This window comes from Pagrus major, chromosome 19, assembly GCF_040436345.1.
Source record: "Pagrus major chromosome 19, Pma_NU_1.0".
In the NCBI taxonomy this organism is placed as follows: Eukaryota; Metazoa; Chordata; class Actinopteri; order Spariformes; family Sparidae; genus Pagrus; species Pagrus major.
In genome coordinates this window covers 6530342-6549171 of record NC_133233.1, presented here as the reverse complement: position 1 = coordinate 6549171, position 18830 = coordinate 6530342, and the positions used below count along the sequence as shown (strand labels likewise).

At 41.1% G+C, this 18830-nt stretch overlaps 1 protein-coding gene across 2 annotated transcripts in view; it reads right to left on the bottom strand.

The window, feature by feature from the left end:
• LOC141014403 (uncharacterized) overlaps nt 1-18830 on the bottom strand; it is a 135378-nt gene that overhangs the window by 56841 nt on the left and 59707 nt on the right. Inside the window, exons 4-7 of one of the 2 annotated variants that reach the window (XM_073488166.1) lie at nt 15456-15569; nt 13767-13853; nt 10542-10730; nt 941-2383 (exon numbers count right to left, since the gene is read on the bottom strand). In XM_073488166.1, coding sequence (XP_073344267.1) covers nt 941-2383; nt 10542-10730; nt 13767-13853; nt 15456-15569 — 1833 coding nt within the window. The remainder of the gene's footprint in view (nt 1-940; nt 2384-10541; nt 10731-13766; nt 13854-15455; nt 15570-18830) is intronic. The other variant, XM_073488167.1, reaches the window with a different exon arrangement.

Below are 18830 nucleotides of genomic sequence, written 5' to 3'. Positions count from 1 at the left end.
TGCATGTTCTGTCAACAATTCTGTAATAGCCCAATGATTAGTCCCAATAATGATGCATGAAAATCACAAAAAAAGCTGCAAGAGAAAATCAAAATAGGACTCACCTATGATGGGGTATCAGCCAAGGCAGCAATCATCACAGAACATGGAAAGTAAATCAACAAAAACAACAATTAACATTTGAAATGTCTTAAAAGTTGTACTCTCAGGATACACACCAGGTTGTGAACTGTTGATGTATAACAACAGAAAGGAGTTAACATGACATCAACAAAGCCTTTTCCTTCAACATTCTTTTCTAGGAGAAGTTGTAAAGAAACAGGCAGCTAGTGAGAAAAAGGAGTTAATTGGACACAGGACAGAGAAGAAAGAGTGACATCTCAAACCTGGATGCAAGGAAACAGTGTGATTACAGTGTTAACACATATACCTGGAAAGAATAGAAAAAAGAAGGTTGGTTTTGATTTGGTGAAGATGCCTAGTGGTGTCACTAAGGAGAAAGACTCTGTGATTGGTTAGTAGTAGCACACCCGTCAACAACAACACTGTTAATTATGAGAAAATCCCAGCAGTGCATCATTGGCAATGAAGATACTCACAGATTAAAGTTAAGCCAATCCACAGCCTCATTGGTCAACACTTGAGCCCATGCGTTAGTCACTCAAAAACAGTCCAACAGGACAAGCCAAAAAGCCCCAGCCAGGTTTTAGACAAATGTGTCCATGCAAGGGGCAATAGAAATGGGTCTGATTATCCATCTAAACCCCTAATGAGTGAAGGACACCCAAGGAATCAATTCTGTCCAAAGGATTGTTTAAAAATCAGGTTTGAATATCTGAATGACTCAAGCTGGATGGAAGCATCATGCATGACAATAAACCACTCATTTCTTTTAGTTATCTACATCTAACTTTTTTGTCCAGGGCTGACTACAACCAACCTTCAATGATGGGGATAACCGAAGGGACTGCAGCAGGTTCTTCCGTGGAGTCGGCAAAGCTTGGAAAGAAAGGCTTAGCTGTAGGGTTAAGACCAGATCCTGGAGTTGCCAGAGGGTTGGTCGATGGAGGGGAAGAAGGGGTGATGACTGGGGATTCTTGTAGAGGGAACTTATTCTCTCCTGGGGAGGTGGGACTCTTCACAGAGGAGGAGGAAGATGAAGAACGAGACTTCTTGGATTGCTTCTGGGCTGACTTGGCATCTTTGTGCTCTTTGGGTTGGAATTCCTGCGCTGTGGTTTTGGGGGAGCGGAGAGGGGCTGGGCTAGGGGTGTCGAAGGACAATCCTAAGGGTAAAGGATGACCTGAAGTGCTCATGTCACTGAAGTCAAATAGCTCGCTGTTGCTGCTCATGTGGGAGTCGTTCAGGAGCCATGAAGCATCTGAGGGTGAGAGAGGCGGGGCTGAGGCTAACACCTCACCTTTTGGGGAGATTCCCGGGCTTGGCTGGGAGGCAGGGCTGAAAGCGGAAGTGTCTCCTTCAGGAATGCCTTCCACTCGAGACTCTTGGAGGGGACTGGTGTTGTCAAACATCCCGCTGTCAACCATGTCACCACCTGTTGCTTCATTCTCTGGAGAGAAAGGTGGCAAAAAGGCCTGGCTGCTGTTACCCAAGCTGGCATTTTCGGTATCTATAAGGTGGTCAAATGGGTCATCCGGACATGAGCCAAGGTTTGCACTGTTGTTGGTGGAGGGCATGGTGAATGGAGCAGCTGTGGCATTCAGCTCGCTGTTCAGGATCAATGGGTTGATGGGAGTAAGAGTTGGAGAGAATAGGTCCTGGGACAGGGGGGAAGGGACCAGGCCTTCTTCGGGGAAAACCTCCTTTTTCCAGGGGCTCTGGCTGGTGTCCATGTCTGTAAACGAGGACTCCAGGTTCCCCTGAACAGAGCTCCCTAGATCCATCATCACCTCCTCTGTGATCTGAGAGGTTGCAGCAGACGCAGGGACAAATGGTTCCGCCATCACTCCCCACTCTTCTGGAAGCTTCTTCCTGCTCTTACCCCTCTTCCCTCGGCCTCCACTCTTCCCAAGCTGCTCTTCCCAGCCACCCTCTCCTCTATCCCGCCTTGGGCCAATCCTGTGGTAAAACTCCTCGGTTGAAGGAGTGTTTTCTCCCTGTGCTTGCACCTCAAGGTGACTCCTACTCTCGATGTTTTCAAAAGAACCTTCCTCCTTCTGTCGCCTTTTCTTCTTTTTCCTCTGTTTTCGGTCTGATCCATCTCCCTCCCTTTCGTCGCCTCCAGCATAGGCTGTACTCTCTCGGCTAGGCCAACTGTCAGGTGGGTCGTCAGGGCTGGTTGCAAGATGGCTGGCATGAGGATTGAAAGGAACGTCTGTTGGTAGGAAGCCAGCCTGGCCTGGCCAACCATCGCCTAAGGCACCTTGTTGTGGGTGAAGAGGGGAGAGTTTAAGGTTGGGGGAGATGATTTGTTTATATGAATTGGTTCCCTTAGTCTATTTCAAATAGAAAATAACAGAAACCTTAGAGTGTATGTCAAAGACGCACAAATTCTTAGTCTCAAAACAATATTACAAAGAAGATAACAGTAAATAACAAAATAACAACAAATTAACACTATTATGGCATCTTTTAATTAACTGTAACGTTGAAAGGGCTTAGGAGATGACAAAATGGATCAGACACAGCATAGTAGCATCTGAAGGAATTCAATCCAAAGCCACAAGGGGTGCACGTTCCTCCAAAAAGCCAAGCCTTAATCACTACAACCATGGATCTGAACTGAAGGGATGGTTTTTCTCCTTCATTCATTGAAGTGCATTTCCCTCTTCAGTCAGTCAAACAAACAAATGTGTGTTTTTTTTTTTCTCTTAATTTAAAACCAATAAAAATCCACCCCAAGCTGGATTTCAAGTCTTAAAATTCTGTCTGTGTCTATACTGAGTGAATGAGTGAGTGCTGGGAGGAATGAGAATCAAACACACACACATGCTGAAGAGTATTACATTAAATGATGGTACTTTTCGGTGGCTGACTCACTGCAGCCTCAGGGCCTATAGTACAGAGTTGCACACTCACGCTGAAACTGTTGGGCAGCAAAAGAGCTCTGTTTAAGATCAAAATAAGATGTGCGTCTATGCATTTGTGTGTGCATGATTATGCATTTGTGTGCAGAGGCAATTAAGGTCACAATATAGATATACAGTGTTCTACATTTACACATACATGAACAAAGAGACAGACACACAAAAACAAAAAGACTGCTTAATGGTCCCATAGAAAGGAGGTCAATTATAGGCAGCCATTCTGTAACTAAAACAGCCTGGTCTTGGGACATTGTATGATAAAGCTCAGGTAGACAAGAGGTAACAAGAGTAAAGGGGACATTGCCCGCTGAGACAAGGTTGTTCTTCTACTTTGGCCCAGTTTGTTTCCACTTCTTAGTTATCCACACAGACGCACACACATAGATAGAGAGAAAAAGAGCTAAAGTGGAGCATCTGTCAGGCCCCATACAGTACAGCTACTCTCTGGAGTGCCATATTTCATATGAAAAAACCTGTGACAGAACTCGACTCTCTGTACTGTATGTGCAATAATTGGGAGAGGCAGAAAAAGACATCAGGCAAATGAATCAGAATGACTTAAATGTTGTGTCCTGCAACCTCATGAGGCCAAGGGAGCATAGAAGTCAACAGTCAACTCGCCTTAATTGCACATACTGTAGTAACTCTACAGTTTCAAAGGTGAATGAAGTAGATGAGAACTTTTTGAAATGTAAAAAACAGAAAATGGCCTTAAACAACTTTTCCTGTGTAATTTAAGTTTCTTGAATCCCAGAGATCCCACACTGATTTGAAAAGACCTTATTTACACCCTTGACGCACAGTCAGGCTTATAGACCTTCTTCACACTAAGTGTACACTTTTAGCTTAGCAGCTACGGTGAAGAATTCAGCTTTAAAAATGGTGTTAATAACATCTTTTCAAAAAAAATTGGGAACTAGCAGATTCTGGAGCTATTTGATGGGATGATGATGTTTTTGGGTTGCTGTTGTTTTGACTTGTTTTTTACATTTTAAAACTAGTCCCCAGCTACTTCGGTTGTTTAGGAGACTGCTGCAATGCTTTTTTGCTGTGAAGCTCCAGAAATGTTTTGTTCTGACTTTCCATCAGCATTGGGGGAGGGGATGATGACTGAATTTTAATTTTTGGGTGAATTTTTCCCTTAAATTTAGGAATGTAACGTATCCAATGTTGCCAGTATGATACATTTTTAATTGTCCTGCTCTTCTTCAGTCCCTCATTCAGATTCATTACAAAGTCCCTTCACGTTTTCAGAGGTCGGTACTCTACATCTTATAATAGGGAAGGAGGGGTTGGTGATTGCTGCATTGGTGAGTCACCATGTTTTACCTAGCAGTTGCAGACACACACATAGAGAGATTCTGCACACACACTCAGACACACACAGACAGGCACACAGTCTTTCAATCAATTTCACAGTGGAGGTGTGGGGCTAACAAGCAAGAGTAGCTTAAAACAGATTGATTGAAAAGTTTGTTAATGAATAATCTCCATCTGCTGCAGTGACTCAAGTTGAAGCACTACTATTTGCAGTTAAACTGAAGCACAGCTCAGTTGTATTGACTCAAACATTCCTGCTGTGTATCTGGTCTCTGGAAGTTAACATTTCAGCAGCAGGTGGAATCCAACAAACCAGATTCAGGTCATGTAGGATCACCTGGTCAAGGAACAACGATAGACTGTACAAATGTGGTTAAAGACCTTTCGTGCCAAGACAAGTTCCCAGTGACTGGATTGTTTAAAGCATTGCCTTAATGCCCAATGCTTTACAGTACCATACATTCCCAAAATCTTTCTTCACCTCTGCTTATTTGAGAATTCACAGTGTATCATGAGATTGTTTTCAGCGGGAACTGTCGTTTAAGAAGACATGAAGAAATAGCTGAAAATCAGTATTAGTTCAGTTGATAAGATTTTGCATTTGCTTTGTTTTATGAATTAAATGAGTGTCTGCTGGCTATCAACAACATCCATCTACTCCCACCCACAAAGCTTCAGTTAAGGGATCTTAGAAGAGGAACGAGATTTGTACTTTTAGATATCTTTTTTAAATTCATGGTAGGGTTGGGCCGATGAACGATGGCATCATCCGTCACCGATGGCTGACAAACATCAACTACTAATCCCTGACTATCATAACATCGTGTTTTAAAAGAGAGCAAGTATGTTGCTGCTCAATGCACTAACGGGACATGGAGCCATTACGTCTCCATGTCCTGTTTATTATTTTCTTATTACACTAGCTCAGTTAGGAGAACCCAAGACACTCTGTTAAATTTGTGGCAGCAGTGTTTCCTTTTCCCACGGGCCGCTGTTTCTCTCAGTCGTGCTGTTTTAATACAGTTTTCTTAGCTTAGCTTCTGTGGCTAGTTGGCCAACGTTGTTTTATGCATATGAGGCTGAACAAAGCTAAGTTACAGACATGTGGTGGACATGTGGTAGACATCGTCATATGCCAATTCGGCAGACATTGCCCAACCCCAGTTCATGGTTATGTGGTGCCAAACTCTACTAGCTGTGAAATCACCAAACAGATGCATACCCACTCTGATATGTGCCCCTGCTCTTATTTTGTAAACATACAAGGGTTCCTGCCACCTGCTGTGTGGTAGCACAGCATGGGGGCTCAGCTGCTGTGATACTTTGTGCATTGTTCCTCTAGCCACATGGGACGGGATGTAAGCATGGCCATATTATGTGACACAAGCCACTGCATGGTGACAACTACAACTCCATGCTCTCTAGGATCAGATGTGCACTGAACTGGAGAGCAGCCCAATGGGGTGGGCAGGGTCGGCTGTGGTGGGGGAAGGGAGGAGCTGGTCAAGAGAGAGTGGACAGTGGGAGACACAGACAGCTTCTCTCTGTAGGATAAACATACACACACACACACACACACACACACAGACTAAACACATACAGTATATGACTGGAAGCCTTGGCACCCTATACATGTCAGCATCAGATGTGCATTGACCTTGAGCTGGATGACTAAATCACACTGGAGCTGGAGTGTGTGAAAAGGACACTATAGAAAAACAGAGACAGACAGCTGCTCTGTATACTGCACCCCTCTGTGGAACAGATCAGCCGGTGCAGCACAGGCCACAGTCATATATATGTGATATATATTGTATGATAAAGTTATCATTTCTTATTTATTCCTTTTTTAAAAATGCAGGGGGTGGACAAAATGATGAAACACATCACGATTAAAGAATTGTTCAGTTCAAACCATGCTGTAGAGGTGGGTCTTATTACAGTATTCCAAATAACAATAAGCTGTAGGGCGGCACAATTAAAGGAAATATTATCCAAATCGCAATACAGCCAAGTATCTAAATCACAAGAAACTGCAATTTTTCAATAAAGGTAAAATGTGAGACAAAACAGCATTAAAATGAAGTACTGGAGCGCTGTAGAGATGTCCTGACGTACAAATCTTGTTCTCCAGATTTCAAATGTTTTCTCACAGTGAAAATAAAAATTGTGACGCAAAATAGGGATAGACCGATTATTGGCCTGGCTGAACATCGCGGCTGATATTCAACATTTTTCCAACTGTCGGTATCTGTGGGTTTTTTGTGTCTGATTGCAAACAAAATAATTTAGTTTTAAAAAATGCAATACTTTGGCTCTGATGCAGCATCCTCTCTCTGTAGTCACCACTCTGTGGTCTCACTCAACACGATCTGATTGGTTAAATGTCACAAGTAACAGCCTATCAACACTGAATGATCAGAAGCTGCAAAGTAACTGGTGACTTAAGTTATCAAATAAATGTAGTTGAGTAAAAGTATAATGTACAGATGCAGTCGCCTCAATTTTCCCCTCCCAAATAAATATCTTTCGGCTGCCAGCTGACTGGGAGTCCCCCCCTCCTCCTGGGGGTGTGCCTAGATTCCACTGTAAACACGTCCATTCATTCAACTGCAGGGTGTCACCATGAGATGGCGTTTCCCTCACAAAACACATATACAGGAAAGCAAAATACCCTCTAAACCTTAACTTTATTCTTCTACTCTACTGTTTATATATATATATATATATATATATATATATATATATATATATATATATATATATACATATATATATATATATATATACATATACATATATATATATATATATGAGGCAAATATTACACTTTTATTCCACTTCATTTATTTTAAAGCTTTAATTTAGTTAGCGTTAGGCCGACTGGTTACTTTACTTAGTTTATTTATATTTTATATCAATAATCTAAAGTTGAATCTAGGTTATATTATTGTAGGTTAAGCCACCCAGCAATATAAACAGTTATTAAAATGAGTTCATCCTTTACCTGCTGCAGCCCTAAAGTTATGAACACATTAATGCATCAATAGTTATAATTCGAGAATATACTCTACGTATATTATTCTGAAATGAACCATTTGTTTATTCAGTTTATTCTGTCATGAATACAAAGACAGTGTGTTTATTTAGTTTGTTGAGGCACATAAAATCAGTAAATGAAGATATTTCTCTTCTGATTAAAATGTATTCCCCCAAACTACATAGTGCACCTTTAATGAGTAGGCTTACTACTTTTACTTTTGTAGGACTTTTAAGATGGCCTTTGCATAAAAGTGGGCTGTCTATTCAGTAGAAAGACACTAATATTTTTGAAATTGTTGCTACATAACCAGAGAAAACAGAGAAAAGGGGCTGTGTTTTTCCCAAGCTGGTATCAAACAACATGGTATTACAGCTGAAAACACTTCAGTTTCTGAAAACACTTCAGGAGAGAAATAGACAATGAACAGGACCATTGTTCATGTTTGCTCGTCACTGCCTTGTTTTACAGTTTCATCAGGGCTTTTTAGCCTCCATTTTCATAGTACATAAACAAAATAGGGCGGACTTCCAGTTCATGATCTTACTCTATTTTAGCTAAGTACTACACTCAAAATGTTTCTCACAGCATGTTGAATAGGCAGTGTAGTAACAGATTCTTGGTTTATATTTTATCAGCACAGCCAGGCTTAGACAGTTTGATCAGAGTTTGGAGAGCATGCGCAGCGGCTCTGCCTCTTGAGATCTGTCTGTGCTCTTCTTGTCTGTGGATGCACGCTGAGAAAATGCAGGACAAAAAATCTGTAGTTGATTCAAAAAGCCCTGCAGCCGCCAGATGAGTGTGGGGGGCTGGGAGACCTGTTGGGATGGCCAGTGCCCATTAAGCAAGAACAAAAAGATGCACTGTAATGCTAATGATGTGTTTGGCCTCCGTCACCTCCCAAGATACGCAGAAGATGTTTGTGAACACACTGTTATAAACTGATTGCATCTCTGAAAATGTGTCACCTGAGCGTAATAGATCATGCGTCTTGTAACCACCCACACCCAGTGAAATATTCAAACCAAATACTTCAAATACAAATATGATCACGGACCGAGCATATTTAAAGATTATTAGGCTACCATATCATGAGGTCATCAATATTATGCTTCATCTTTTTGAAGTTAAAGTAATATGGCTGGAAAATTAAAGATTTAACAGGAAGAAAAAAATGTATTTCTCATGCTGTTAGATTACTGCCAGACCATGCCGTCAGGAGAGCAATTTTTTTTTTGCCACAGTGAAAATGTTGTTTTTGAAAGGCTAAAGGCCATCAAATATAGATTGAAGCAGAATATTTCGTTAAAAACATGTTGTGGATTTTGGAAATTGATATTTTTTCTATACATTTCAACTTTTGGACTTTTCAACATTCTGAAGTTACTACATGTGAAGTTTGCAAATATGTAGTATTCTACCCTAAATCTTTCAGATGCACTCAGGACATTTTTGCAGAAGCCTCCAACAGCTGCTGGAGAAGGGCCCTCTACTCTGCCATCTACACCACTCTCTGAAGCATGTAAGTTCAGACAATGATTTGTGGTCTCTGAGACACTGCTATGTTATTATTTTTTTTATTATTGTTGTGGTTGTTATTTTTATTATGACTGTAAGCTACCTTGTTACTAATTAAATTCCGGTCTTAGTCAAATTAAATAAAGTTTATTTTTCCAGTGCCTACTTTATATGAAGTAGAATGACACAACAGACTTAATGCAGGGGTGAAACCTGACTACAATAACAAACAAGAAAACGGTTCTTACACTATAATAGTTTGTCTCAGTACCACTGCAGACGCTGTTAATGCAGTCAGCCGCTCAGATGAGTGCTGGCCACACAGTTTTTCCTTCCTGTTAAATCATTAATTCTCCAGCCATATTACTTTCGCTTTCATGCAGAACTGCTGAAAAACCAAAAGCTGAAGCATAATATTGATGACCTCATGATATGGTAGCCTAATAATCATTAAATATGTTCTGTGTGGGAATCACACTCTCAAAAGCACATCAAATACTGTATGATACAGTAAGAACAGCTGATTTCAAGCTGAAATAATGGTTCAGCTTCCATCATCACTGCTCCTCCTAGTGGATTGATAAACCATTGCAACTGGTTTCCACACAGTGCTTAGGGGCGTTACGATTCGGCCCCATGTACACTACGTCATCAAGGGGGATCTCATTCCAGTCACGGACTCTTCCAGGTCTGAGCGGACCCGTCACGGACCGGTTAGGGCCCCGTCACTGACAGGTTAGGGCCCTGTCAGTAAAGTACCTCAAAATTGTACAGTGCAGTACTTGAGTAAACCTCACATAGTTCCATTCCATCACTGGTTATTCAAAACTTTGACACTCAGATTTTTATTTTTACTGCAAATGTTTCTGGGTTCCTAATATCAGTTATTGGCCTCCTTCATTACTAATAATCAGTATCAGTGTCAGCCCTGAAAAGCGATACTGGTCGGCCCCTAATGCAAAAATAATCATTCCCACTAATCGTGAATCACTAATCAGAGTATCCATCAAAATAATCGCAGTATGATTTCTTTCACCACATCATTCAGCCCTAATTAGCAGTATTTGTCAGATATTACAGAAGTCTAGAAATTAACACTTTATAAGTACGTTTTTAAAGCATTAGACTGCTAAAAGAAGTAGCTAAGTGGACAGATCATCTGTGCACAAATATCAGGAGGACTAGTGAAACAAATAGATAAATTATTCAGCAAGTCAAAAAGAAAGTATCTTACAAATCATGACATCATAGTCAGGAAAGTGCACCATGGATTTGAATGTTTTCAATGACAATACCACTTCAGCTTATGCTCAACCCTGGTGGTGTGTAGCCCTGTACCTACAGTATATTACAAAACTGAAAATAGCATTGAACATCAGTTTGGTTGAACAGCTGAAGAAGTCTACTGTATCAAGAGGAAAAGGGGAAATTGCTGTCCATGAGCAAGGTACAAAGGCTCCATTTGCGCCAGATAATTGGCTGACTTGCTTTGGGCAATGTGTGAATGTGCGTATAAAATTTGATTGTCAAGCACAACCTTGTTGAAGAAGAGCAGGTTTTCTTGTTACTAGATAAACCTTTTAGTGGCATGTAAAGGTAATCTGCAAGTGAATTACCTGCTGACAGGTCCAGAGGGCTGCGAGGAGCCTGGGGTTCAGGCAGCATGGGGGTGTGGTCTTTGGGGGCTTCTGATCCCGTTGGGGGTGTAGGGTGCTGGGGTTCTGCTATACTTGGTATCCTCTCTGCTGAAAGGGGTGCAGTCCCCACCTCCACATTGACCCCCATCCCACCAGGCTGGGAGAAACCTGACAATACAAAGCAGACAAACATATACATAGGTTCAGGGTTGGGGATTATCTTAGCAATGATGCTACTGTTATTAAACATACACAAACAATAATCCATTTAACAGAGGGTAGCCCTCTATCTTGTTTCTATTAGCCTGCAACAGCACAATGTCCAGCTAAAGTCAATCAATCACTAGAATAAATGTTGACAATGCACATTTCTGCAACCACGAAAATATTGAAACTGTGCATTTCTTTACATCACAACTTTTATGTTGTGACATGACTGTGCTTCTGGTCTAGTTTAGGCACAACACCACTTGCTTACACACAGCTAAAGAAGAAGATATCCCGACTCACCACAAACAAAACTGATAACTGTCCCGGTTTGACACTTGAAATGTTGAAACATAGTCTTGAACTGTGGTTACTAGCTTGGCAGCCTCCTCACCTGTAACTCAACCACCGTCCTCTCCACCTCCTGATATTAAACTCCCCAGTGAGCAAAAAGTGGTCTAGATCACGTATTTTAGACGTCATTTATGGACATCCAAGACGTCTAAAAGACGTCCTATGGGGAGCCAGAATGAAAGTTTTTTATACGTCTTTTCTGGACGTTGTATAGACGTTTATTTTTCGTTTATCGACTAATTCTGGCTGTCAGTGGACGTCCAGATCATAGCCAGTATGAACGTCTATTCTCAAATAATTCTGGATGTCAGTGGATGTCTAGATTATGGCCTGACTGAACTTCTTTTCTCACTGTCATTTATCGACTAATTCTGGCTGTCAATGGACGTCCAGATCATGGCCTGGCCCGACAGACATGATATCAACCTGTTTTGGACGTCCACAGACGTTGCCTGCTCAGTGGGTCAGGTCCTACACACTTAATGTGAACAGAACGTTATATGACATGGTTTTGTACAAATGCCAATATGGTACTATGACACAAACAAATGTGAATGAATCAATGGTTGGCAGAAATGTTTCTTCTGGTGCCTGGGCTGTTATGGTGGGTTTTCAAATACTAAGAAGGAAGACAAGGATATTCTTTCGTTTAAACATGGACAAAACAAAGAACAGTACTGTACATTAACAAAGCAAGGACAGAGCAAGAGCTGAGAAGGAGAGGGAACAAGACAAAAAAGAAAAGAGACAGCCTAAGAGGGCATGAGATAAAAAGATGCATCAGCAAGAATGACTCAGACAACTCAACTCATACATTCAGCTCCTGGATATTCTGTGTCTGTGAGTGTGGATAAGGGGGTTAGTGAGGTTTTCCATGTGTATGAGGGTTCAATGTGTTAATTGGTGGAAAATGTGTTAGAGTAATTCTGTGGGCATCCATGGATGTAAGTGTCAACTCTGTGTGTGTGTGTGTGTGTGTGTGTGTGTGTGAGGGTTCAAGCCTGGAGCAGTGGCCCAGAGACGACAGGTCTCATTAAGGCAACAGTGAGGTCTGGGTATGCAGAGGTTGGCATTGGTGAAAGACATAACTCAGCCTCATAGCTCATACTGTGTGGTTGTGGTTGTGTGTGTGTGTGTGTGTGTGTGTGTGTGTGTGTGTGTGTGTGTGTGTGTGTGTCTGTGTGTGTGTGTGTGTGTGCGTCACTCATTGGAGTACAAGCAGATACCAAGCTCATGACAGCTACAACTCTGCATGCAGCCAACAAGCTTTGCCTCAACAAGAGCCATTTCTCAGGGAAGATTTTATGAGGCCAGCTGTTAAGACATTTTTTAAGAAAAAATAAAACGAATGAAGAAAGAGATTTGGGTACTGAAATATCACTGTTTGCTTTAATGATCGTCAAAGACTGAACTTTATGATTGGGAAACAACTCCTTTTTTTAAAACACACCATTAACAGAATCTAGAGAAGAATTAAAAATCGAACTTTATACAGTATGTACACATATATCTCATGAGAGGACATTGCAGATTATTTCTACACATATCTTCATAGATGTAGAGAAGCATTCAACCTCTCACTACAGCTACACTGTAGGTTGTGTTACCAGCATAACAGAGTTTACTTTACTCATAATGCTAAAGGTTGACCTGATCAGTAAAAAAAAAAAAAGATAATGTTCCACACAAAATGCGTCCTCTTCAGAAGTGATTTAGCTACGCATGTACCTGGCCTGTTACACTAAAAGCAGCATCTTATTTATCCAGGCCAGTAGTGTCAGCTAGCTACTTGTTTTATTTGCAAAAATAATCAGTTTATGGACTAATATCATCTACTATTCCACTGAAAATGACACAATGCAAACATGGCAATGCATACCTCCACCGAGGCCCAACAGTCCCCTTTAATTCAATCAAGCCAATCCAGTACCACAATACTTTTAAATCACCCATAACTTCTTAACCATGATTTTAAGCTCTCCAAATCTAGCATCCACATCATACTGTACTCACTCATAGATACCAGCCACCTAAATTCACCCGATTTTTTTTTCATCAAGATACATATATTATTCACTGAGAAATTAACAAAAATGTTGTAAATCTTGAAATGTTAAAGAAATTGAGATTCACACCAACAAATGGTGTCTATTCTGATAGATAGAAAGATATAAATGGAGAAAGGAATACAGAAAAAGGAAGAGAAAGGCATAGTCCAACAGGTCAGTGTGCAAACAAAAGGCATTAGAGGCCCATGAAGGTAAAGAAAACATTTTCAGTTAAAAGCAAAGATGTGTTCACACAGTTACCACCACTCAGCACAGCAAGTCAAATTAATTGGTTCTGTTGAGCCAAGCTAAAATTCCTCAAAGACTAGTGTGTGTGTGTGTGTGTGTGTGTGTGTGTGTGTGTGTGTGCACTCGCGTGTGTGACTGTGCATGTGTGTGTGTATCTATGACTATTCCATTCCATTTTATTCCATAAAAAAAATCAAATTGCATTTTAAGCTCATGTTTGTGAAGTACCTGTCAACCTAATAATGTAAGTTATTAGTGCTGCTGCTGGTATCATAGTAGTACTACCAGCATCTGTACTAATGCAGCGCTGCTGTGTGGCAGTTAGAAGGAAACATTAGAGGTATACCTGAAAAAGCTCCCATTCGGCCAGCATCCATCATTTGGGCAGGGCTGGTCTGAGAGCCCAGAGGGTCTGAATAACCTGCCATGGACGCTGGCAAGATGGAGGGAAACAACAACAGAGAGGGAGAAGAGGATGAAGAGAAATGTGGGAAAGAAGAAGTAGTTGAGGGAGAGAAAGAGGCAAAGATGGATGAAGCAGTCAAAAAGAGAAAAAGAAGGAATGGAGATGATGGAATAGGTGTGAAGGGGCAAGAAGGCATTAATAATTTAGAGTGGGCGAGGTGGTGGTAGACAACAAGGAGGAAGGAAACAAAAAGAGAAATGGGAAGGTTTCTACATTTTAGCAAATACAAGCTTAGATTTCTCAAACGCATACTTGAATAGCTATATTGACATGACAGTAACAACATTCTCTACTTGTCTTTGGTCAGCTTTGTTGTCTTTGTTTACTTTTTATATTTGTATCTTGAGAGCTACTGACAACGACAGATAAAGTCCTTTTCATATTCCTATTAGTCAACATACTTTTTCAATAAAGTTCACTGTGGTAAGAATAACTGAGAATTATTCACTATTTTGATCATGAGTACTTTAACAATGTCCCAAAGTTGGGACAAAGTCTCAAGTTTTGCAATAAAGTAAGAATTTAGTCCAAGGTTCCAGTTTAAGGCTAAGTCCTAAACTCTCTGTTTAGTCCATTTTATGTGTGTCTGGTTTGCACTGCTAAATGCATCCTTCCCCTCTGCTTCTGCAACATGATTGGTCGTTCTCAAATTGATTCAAAGTTGATTGGCTGCATTATTTTAATCTGTCTTTTTTAATCTTTGGCATTGGTGAGGTTATTAAAGTGAAGTCATGAGTCAAAGTGGAGTTGGGGTGGAGTCTAAAGTCAAGTCTGAAGGGACCAGACTCCTGACTATGGTCTGAGCTCAGTCTGAGTCAGGTGGCTCAGACACACCTGTGGTAGTAGCTGTTACTTAGATAGTAGTGATCTCTGAAATAAATTATTAGCTGTTATTGTTATTCTGACTACAAACGTTAAACATGTCCTTCCTTATTTATGTTTCAAACTAAAATCGCTTAAAGGGACAGTTTCGAAGTTTCGTAGTCCACAAAACATTTCTGGAACTTCACAGCAACACAGAATTGCAGCATTCACCTAAACTGCTACAAAAAGTAAAAACAACCTAAAAAATTAATTTAAAAAAATATTATTTACACCCTTTATAAAGCTGAAATCTTCACTGTAGCTACAAAGCTAAAAGTGTTAGCATTGTCCCCCATCTGAATTGAATTTCTCTGCCGGGGGATCAATTAAGTTGACATAATACATATATATGTTTAAATTTATTTTGGATCTTGGGGCTTCAGGAGACTTGGATTACGCCGGTTATTAGTCCCCATAGTCCCCAGCTACTTCAGTTGTTTAGGAGAATGCTGCAACACTGTTTTGCTGTGAAGCTCCAGACAAGTTTTGTGGACTGCGAAGCTTCACCTGACTTTCCATCAGCATGGAGAGAGGAGAGGAAATAATGACTGAATTTAAATTTATAGGTGAACTGTTCCTTTAAGACACCATGACCAAAAACTCACCCAAAACTGTCGCTCTACTATCATCAGTAATAGTTTTTTGAAACATTATTAATTTATTTCATTTCATTTGGAAGTGACACCAATGTTCTCCACCTTGTACCTGATAAGAAGTCCGTCGCCAAGGCCTGCTGCGGTTCAAGTGAGTGTGGCCACACCTCTCCCTGCGGCTCTTGGCGCAACGCAGATGTCTGTCCCCCTGTGGTCAGCTTACAACCTGCAGTGACAACATGGATCATCGAACATTAGTTTCTCTTCCTCACTGATGACGCGCCGTACATGTGTAAGTTAATAACACAAGGCTACTAAAATCCACGAGACACAAATCCACACACACACTCACAAATGACTCACACATAGGCATTTATAAAACATCAACACTTCTATACAGTTGACCCTATCACACATAAACTGTTTGCAACACATGCGCATGCACCTGCACTCTCACCTGCCAAATTTCCTCCCAAAAGCAGATCTCCCAGTCCCATACAACTCAATATTCAGTGGTGCTTGCCATGTACAGCTCAGTGCCTCTGTCTCTGTCTGTCTCCACTGCAGCCTCAGCTGGCTCTGAGCTACTAACACTGTGTACCCCCAGTAACACGCACACACTCAAAACGCCACAAAAAGAGACACACACACACACACACACACACACACACACACAAGAATGCGATCACAGTCGGGGAGTCTGGGTTTGGCGTGACGTTTCACTGTCTGTCTGGTCCAGGTCCCAGGCCCCGCCAGCTAGCGCCTCCCCTCGCACTCAGACATTCCCTCCCTCTCTACTCCTGTAGTCACCCTTCAACTCTTGTCCCAGTCTCCAACCAGAGATCCTGCCTGGACAGCAGAGGCCAGAACCCCGACCGGCAGATTTAATGTGGCTGTTTGTGTGTGGGAGGTAAAAATGGAAGGGGAAGAGGAGGAGAAAATATGGTGAGGGAAAGGCAGGCAGAGGGTCAGAGAGAAAGATGAAGGGTTGAATGGAGGAAAGCAAGGGAAGGGGAGAAAAACAGGAAAGAGGTTTTATAGAATGAGGGAAAAAGGAGTGGATGAAAGGAGGGAAGGGAAAAAACGGAAAAATAGCAAGGAAGTGAGACAGAGGCGTAACGAATGGAGGGGAGGAGCAGAGGAGAGAAGGAGGGAGGCACCGATGGCAACCCTCTCCCAGCAGCGTTCATGAAGGGTGACAGTGAGGCAAACAGACAGGACGCCACCCAAAGTCACTAACGCTTTCATATATCAGACACACACAGGGGCCATGGCAGGGTGTGTATTGTCTGTCTCGACAGGATGCAGAAAACACTCCGTCGGCAGGGTCACCGATTGATTCAAAACACTCATGGAGCAGCACTCGTCCTTACGGTCTCACACTTGTGTGTCTCCCTTGTAAACACAAATTTGACTTCCCGCATGGTTAAGGTAGCCAACATGAGTACACATAAATGCACTGAGCTTCTTCTGGTCTTCTTAGTTAATCAGTGAAGCAAAAATGTTGCAGGGAGAAAAAAAACAGGCGGATGTTTCCCCTGCTGTGCTGCTCCGCTGTCCAAGGTGCTGAAATCAGACTAAGCAGCTTTGAAAAGGCATTCAGGGGCACTGGAATGAAAACCTTTAATATGTCTCCCTATTTCCATTTCACCCCTGACCAAACCACTCGGGTTGACTCGGTTATGTTATTTACAGCTATGACCACAGGGTGTTTTTGTATTTTTTTTTAATTTATTTATTTATTTTTGGTGGGGGGGTGGGGGGGGGGGGGTGATTACAGAAATACATAACCTCAAAGCTGGTAGCTGTCTGACAAGTCCCCATCACTCAAAGAAAACATCTCTTGGGCTAAATTAGCAGAGTTTAGGTAGATGCCTGTTATAGTGGTACATAAAAGGATAATTTCACTTTCTGTCCATCATTTCTATTGATCATTATAACGTTGTACAGTAGTTAATTGCAGAGATCTGGGAATGTAGCAAAATTGCTCTAATATTGCCCAACAGGACATGAAACATATGCAGTCAGCTACTAAAAGAGATTTGACATAAACTTGTGTGTTATCTTATTTGGCAGTGAATACAAAGGTGAGTACTTGTAAATGGGTTCACACAGGTTTCCCGTACAATGGACATTTCAGATGTGCTCACTTTTAGTTTTGCATCAAATAGTGGTTCAGATTAGAGCTGCACAATTAAACAATATACAATCAAATATTGCCAAGTGTAATTTCCAACGAAATGCTGCAATTTTTTGATAAAGGTAAAATGTGTGACAAAACAGCATTAAAATGAAGCACTGTAGAGCTGCAGATATGTTCTAACATATAAATATTGTTCTCCAGATCTATGAAAACGTGTTTGTTTGATACAGACCCCAACAAATGTCGCATTATCATCAATCGTAATATCTGTCAAAATAATCACAATATGATATTTTGACCATAAAATGCCCTATTTCCTTCCACTTGAGTGGCTGAGGCTCCATGTCTCAAACATTTGTATACTGTATAGCGGCAGGAATGACGTTTTTTTGACTCAGAAATTTAACAAAATGCCTATGGGATTGTTCAATTGGATTTTGGATTATTGCAGTAAACAAGTCTGTGATACTTTTTGTTCAGAAAGAGAATCCTCACAAGCCTCACACCACTTTTATCATTTTTGAAGGGTCTATGCATCCACGGAAGTAAAAAGCTAACATTAGGCTGTAAATGGACTACATTATGGTCATATGACTTCAACGTCAACACCACGAAACTTATTAATACACTATACTATACACACTATGCTATAAACTGATCAATCTACAAGTTAGAGTTAGAAAAGCTTGTAACTAAAGTGGGCCTGTAAAGACGGACTAGTGAGTAGATGAGTCTCCGTGTTCGGTGTGATGACGTTTAATGTCCCCGACAACCTCTGTAGTCTCAATTAGACACTTGTTGGCAACCACTTTTTTTAAGACATGTAAGGGTTTTATTATTAAATTGTGGGGTATTTACTGAGGTTTTTAATGTTGTGTTATAAAACATGACAGTCTCTTAAGCTTAAGTAGACTACAGACCTTATTTCAGGCATCAAACTGAAAAACTAATTCTGAAAACCCATTGCCTGTGAGACAAAGGAACTTATTTCTGGGTTTGAAGATTCCTCTTGCACACTTTTAGATACATGTTTTGACTTTCATCCAGCCAGCTATGTCTCATGCAATCTCACTTAAGTCACTTAAGTCATAGGAAAACGGAGGTGTAATCTCTGCAAACAGCCTGTTGTATAGAGGTGTGGAAATTTCCTGATTATAAGATGCACATGTCCATGTCCACATGTGATGTGGACATGGAAGATTCTGCATTGATGCAGAGAGAGAGCATAATCGAGACTCTGCAGCTTATGTTGATTGTTGATTGTCCGGCCTCAGCTGGACAATAAAGTTACATCACAACATCGCTCCCATGCTTTGAATTGTGAGCGGACATTAGGCTATTGTG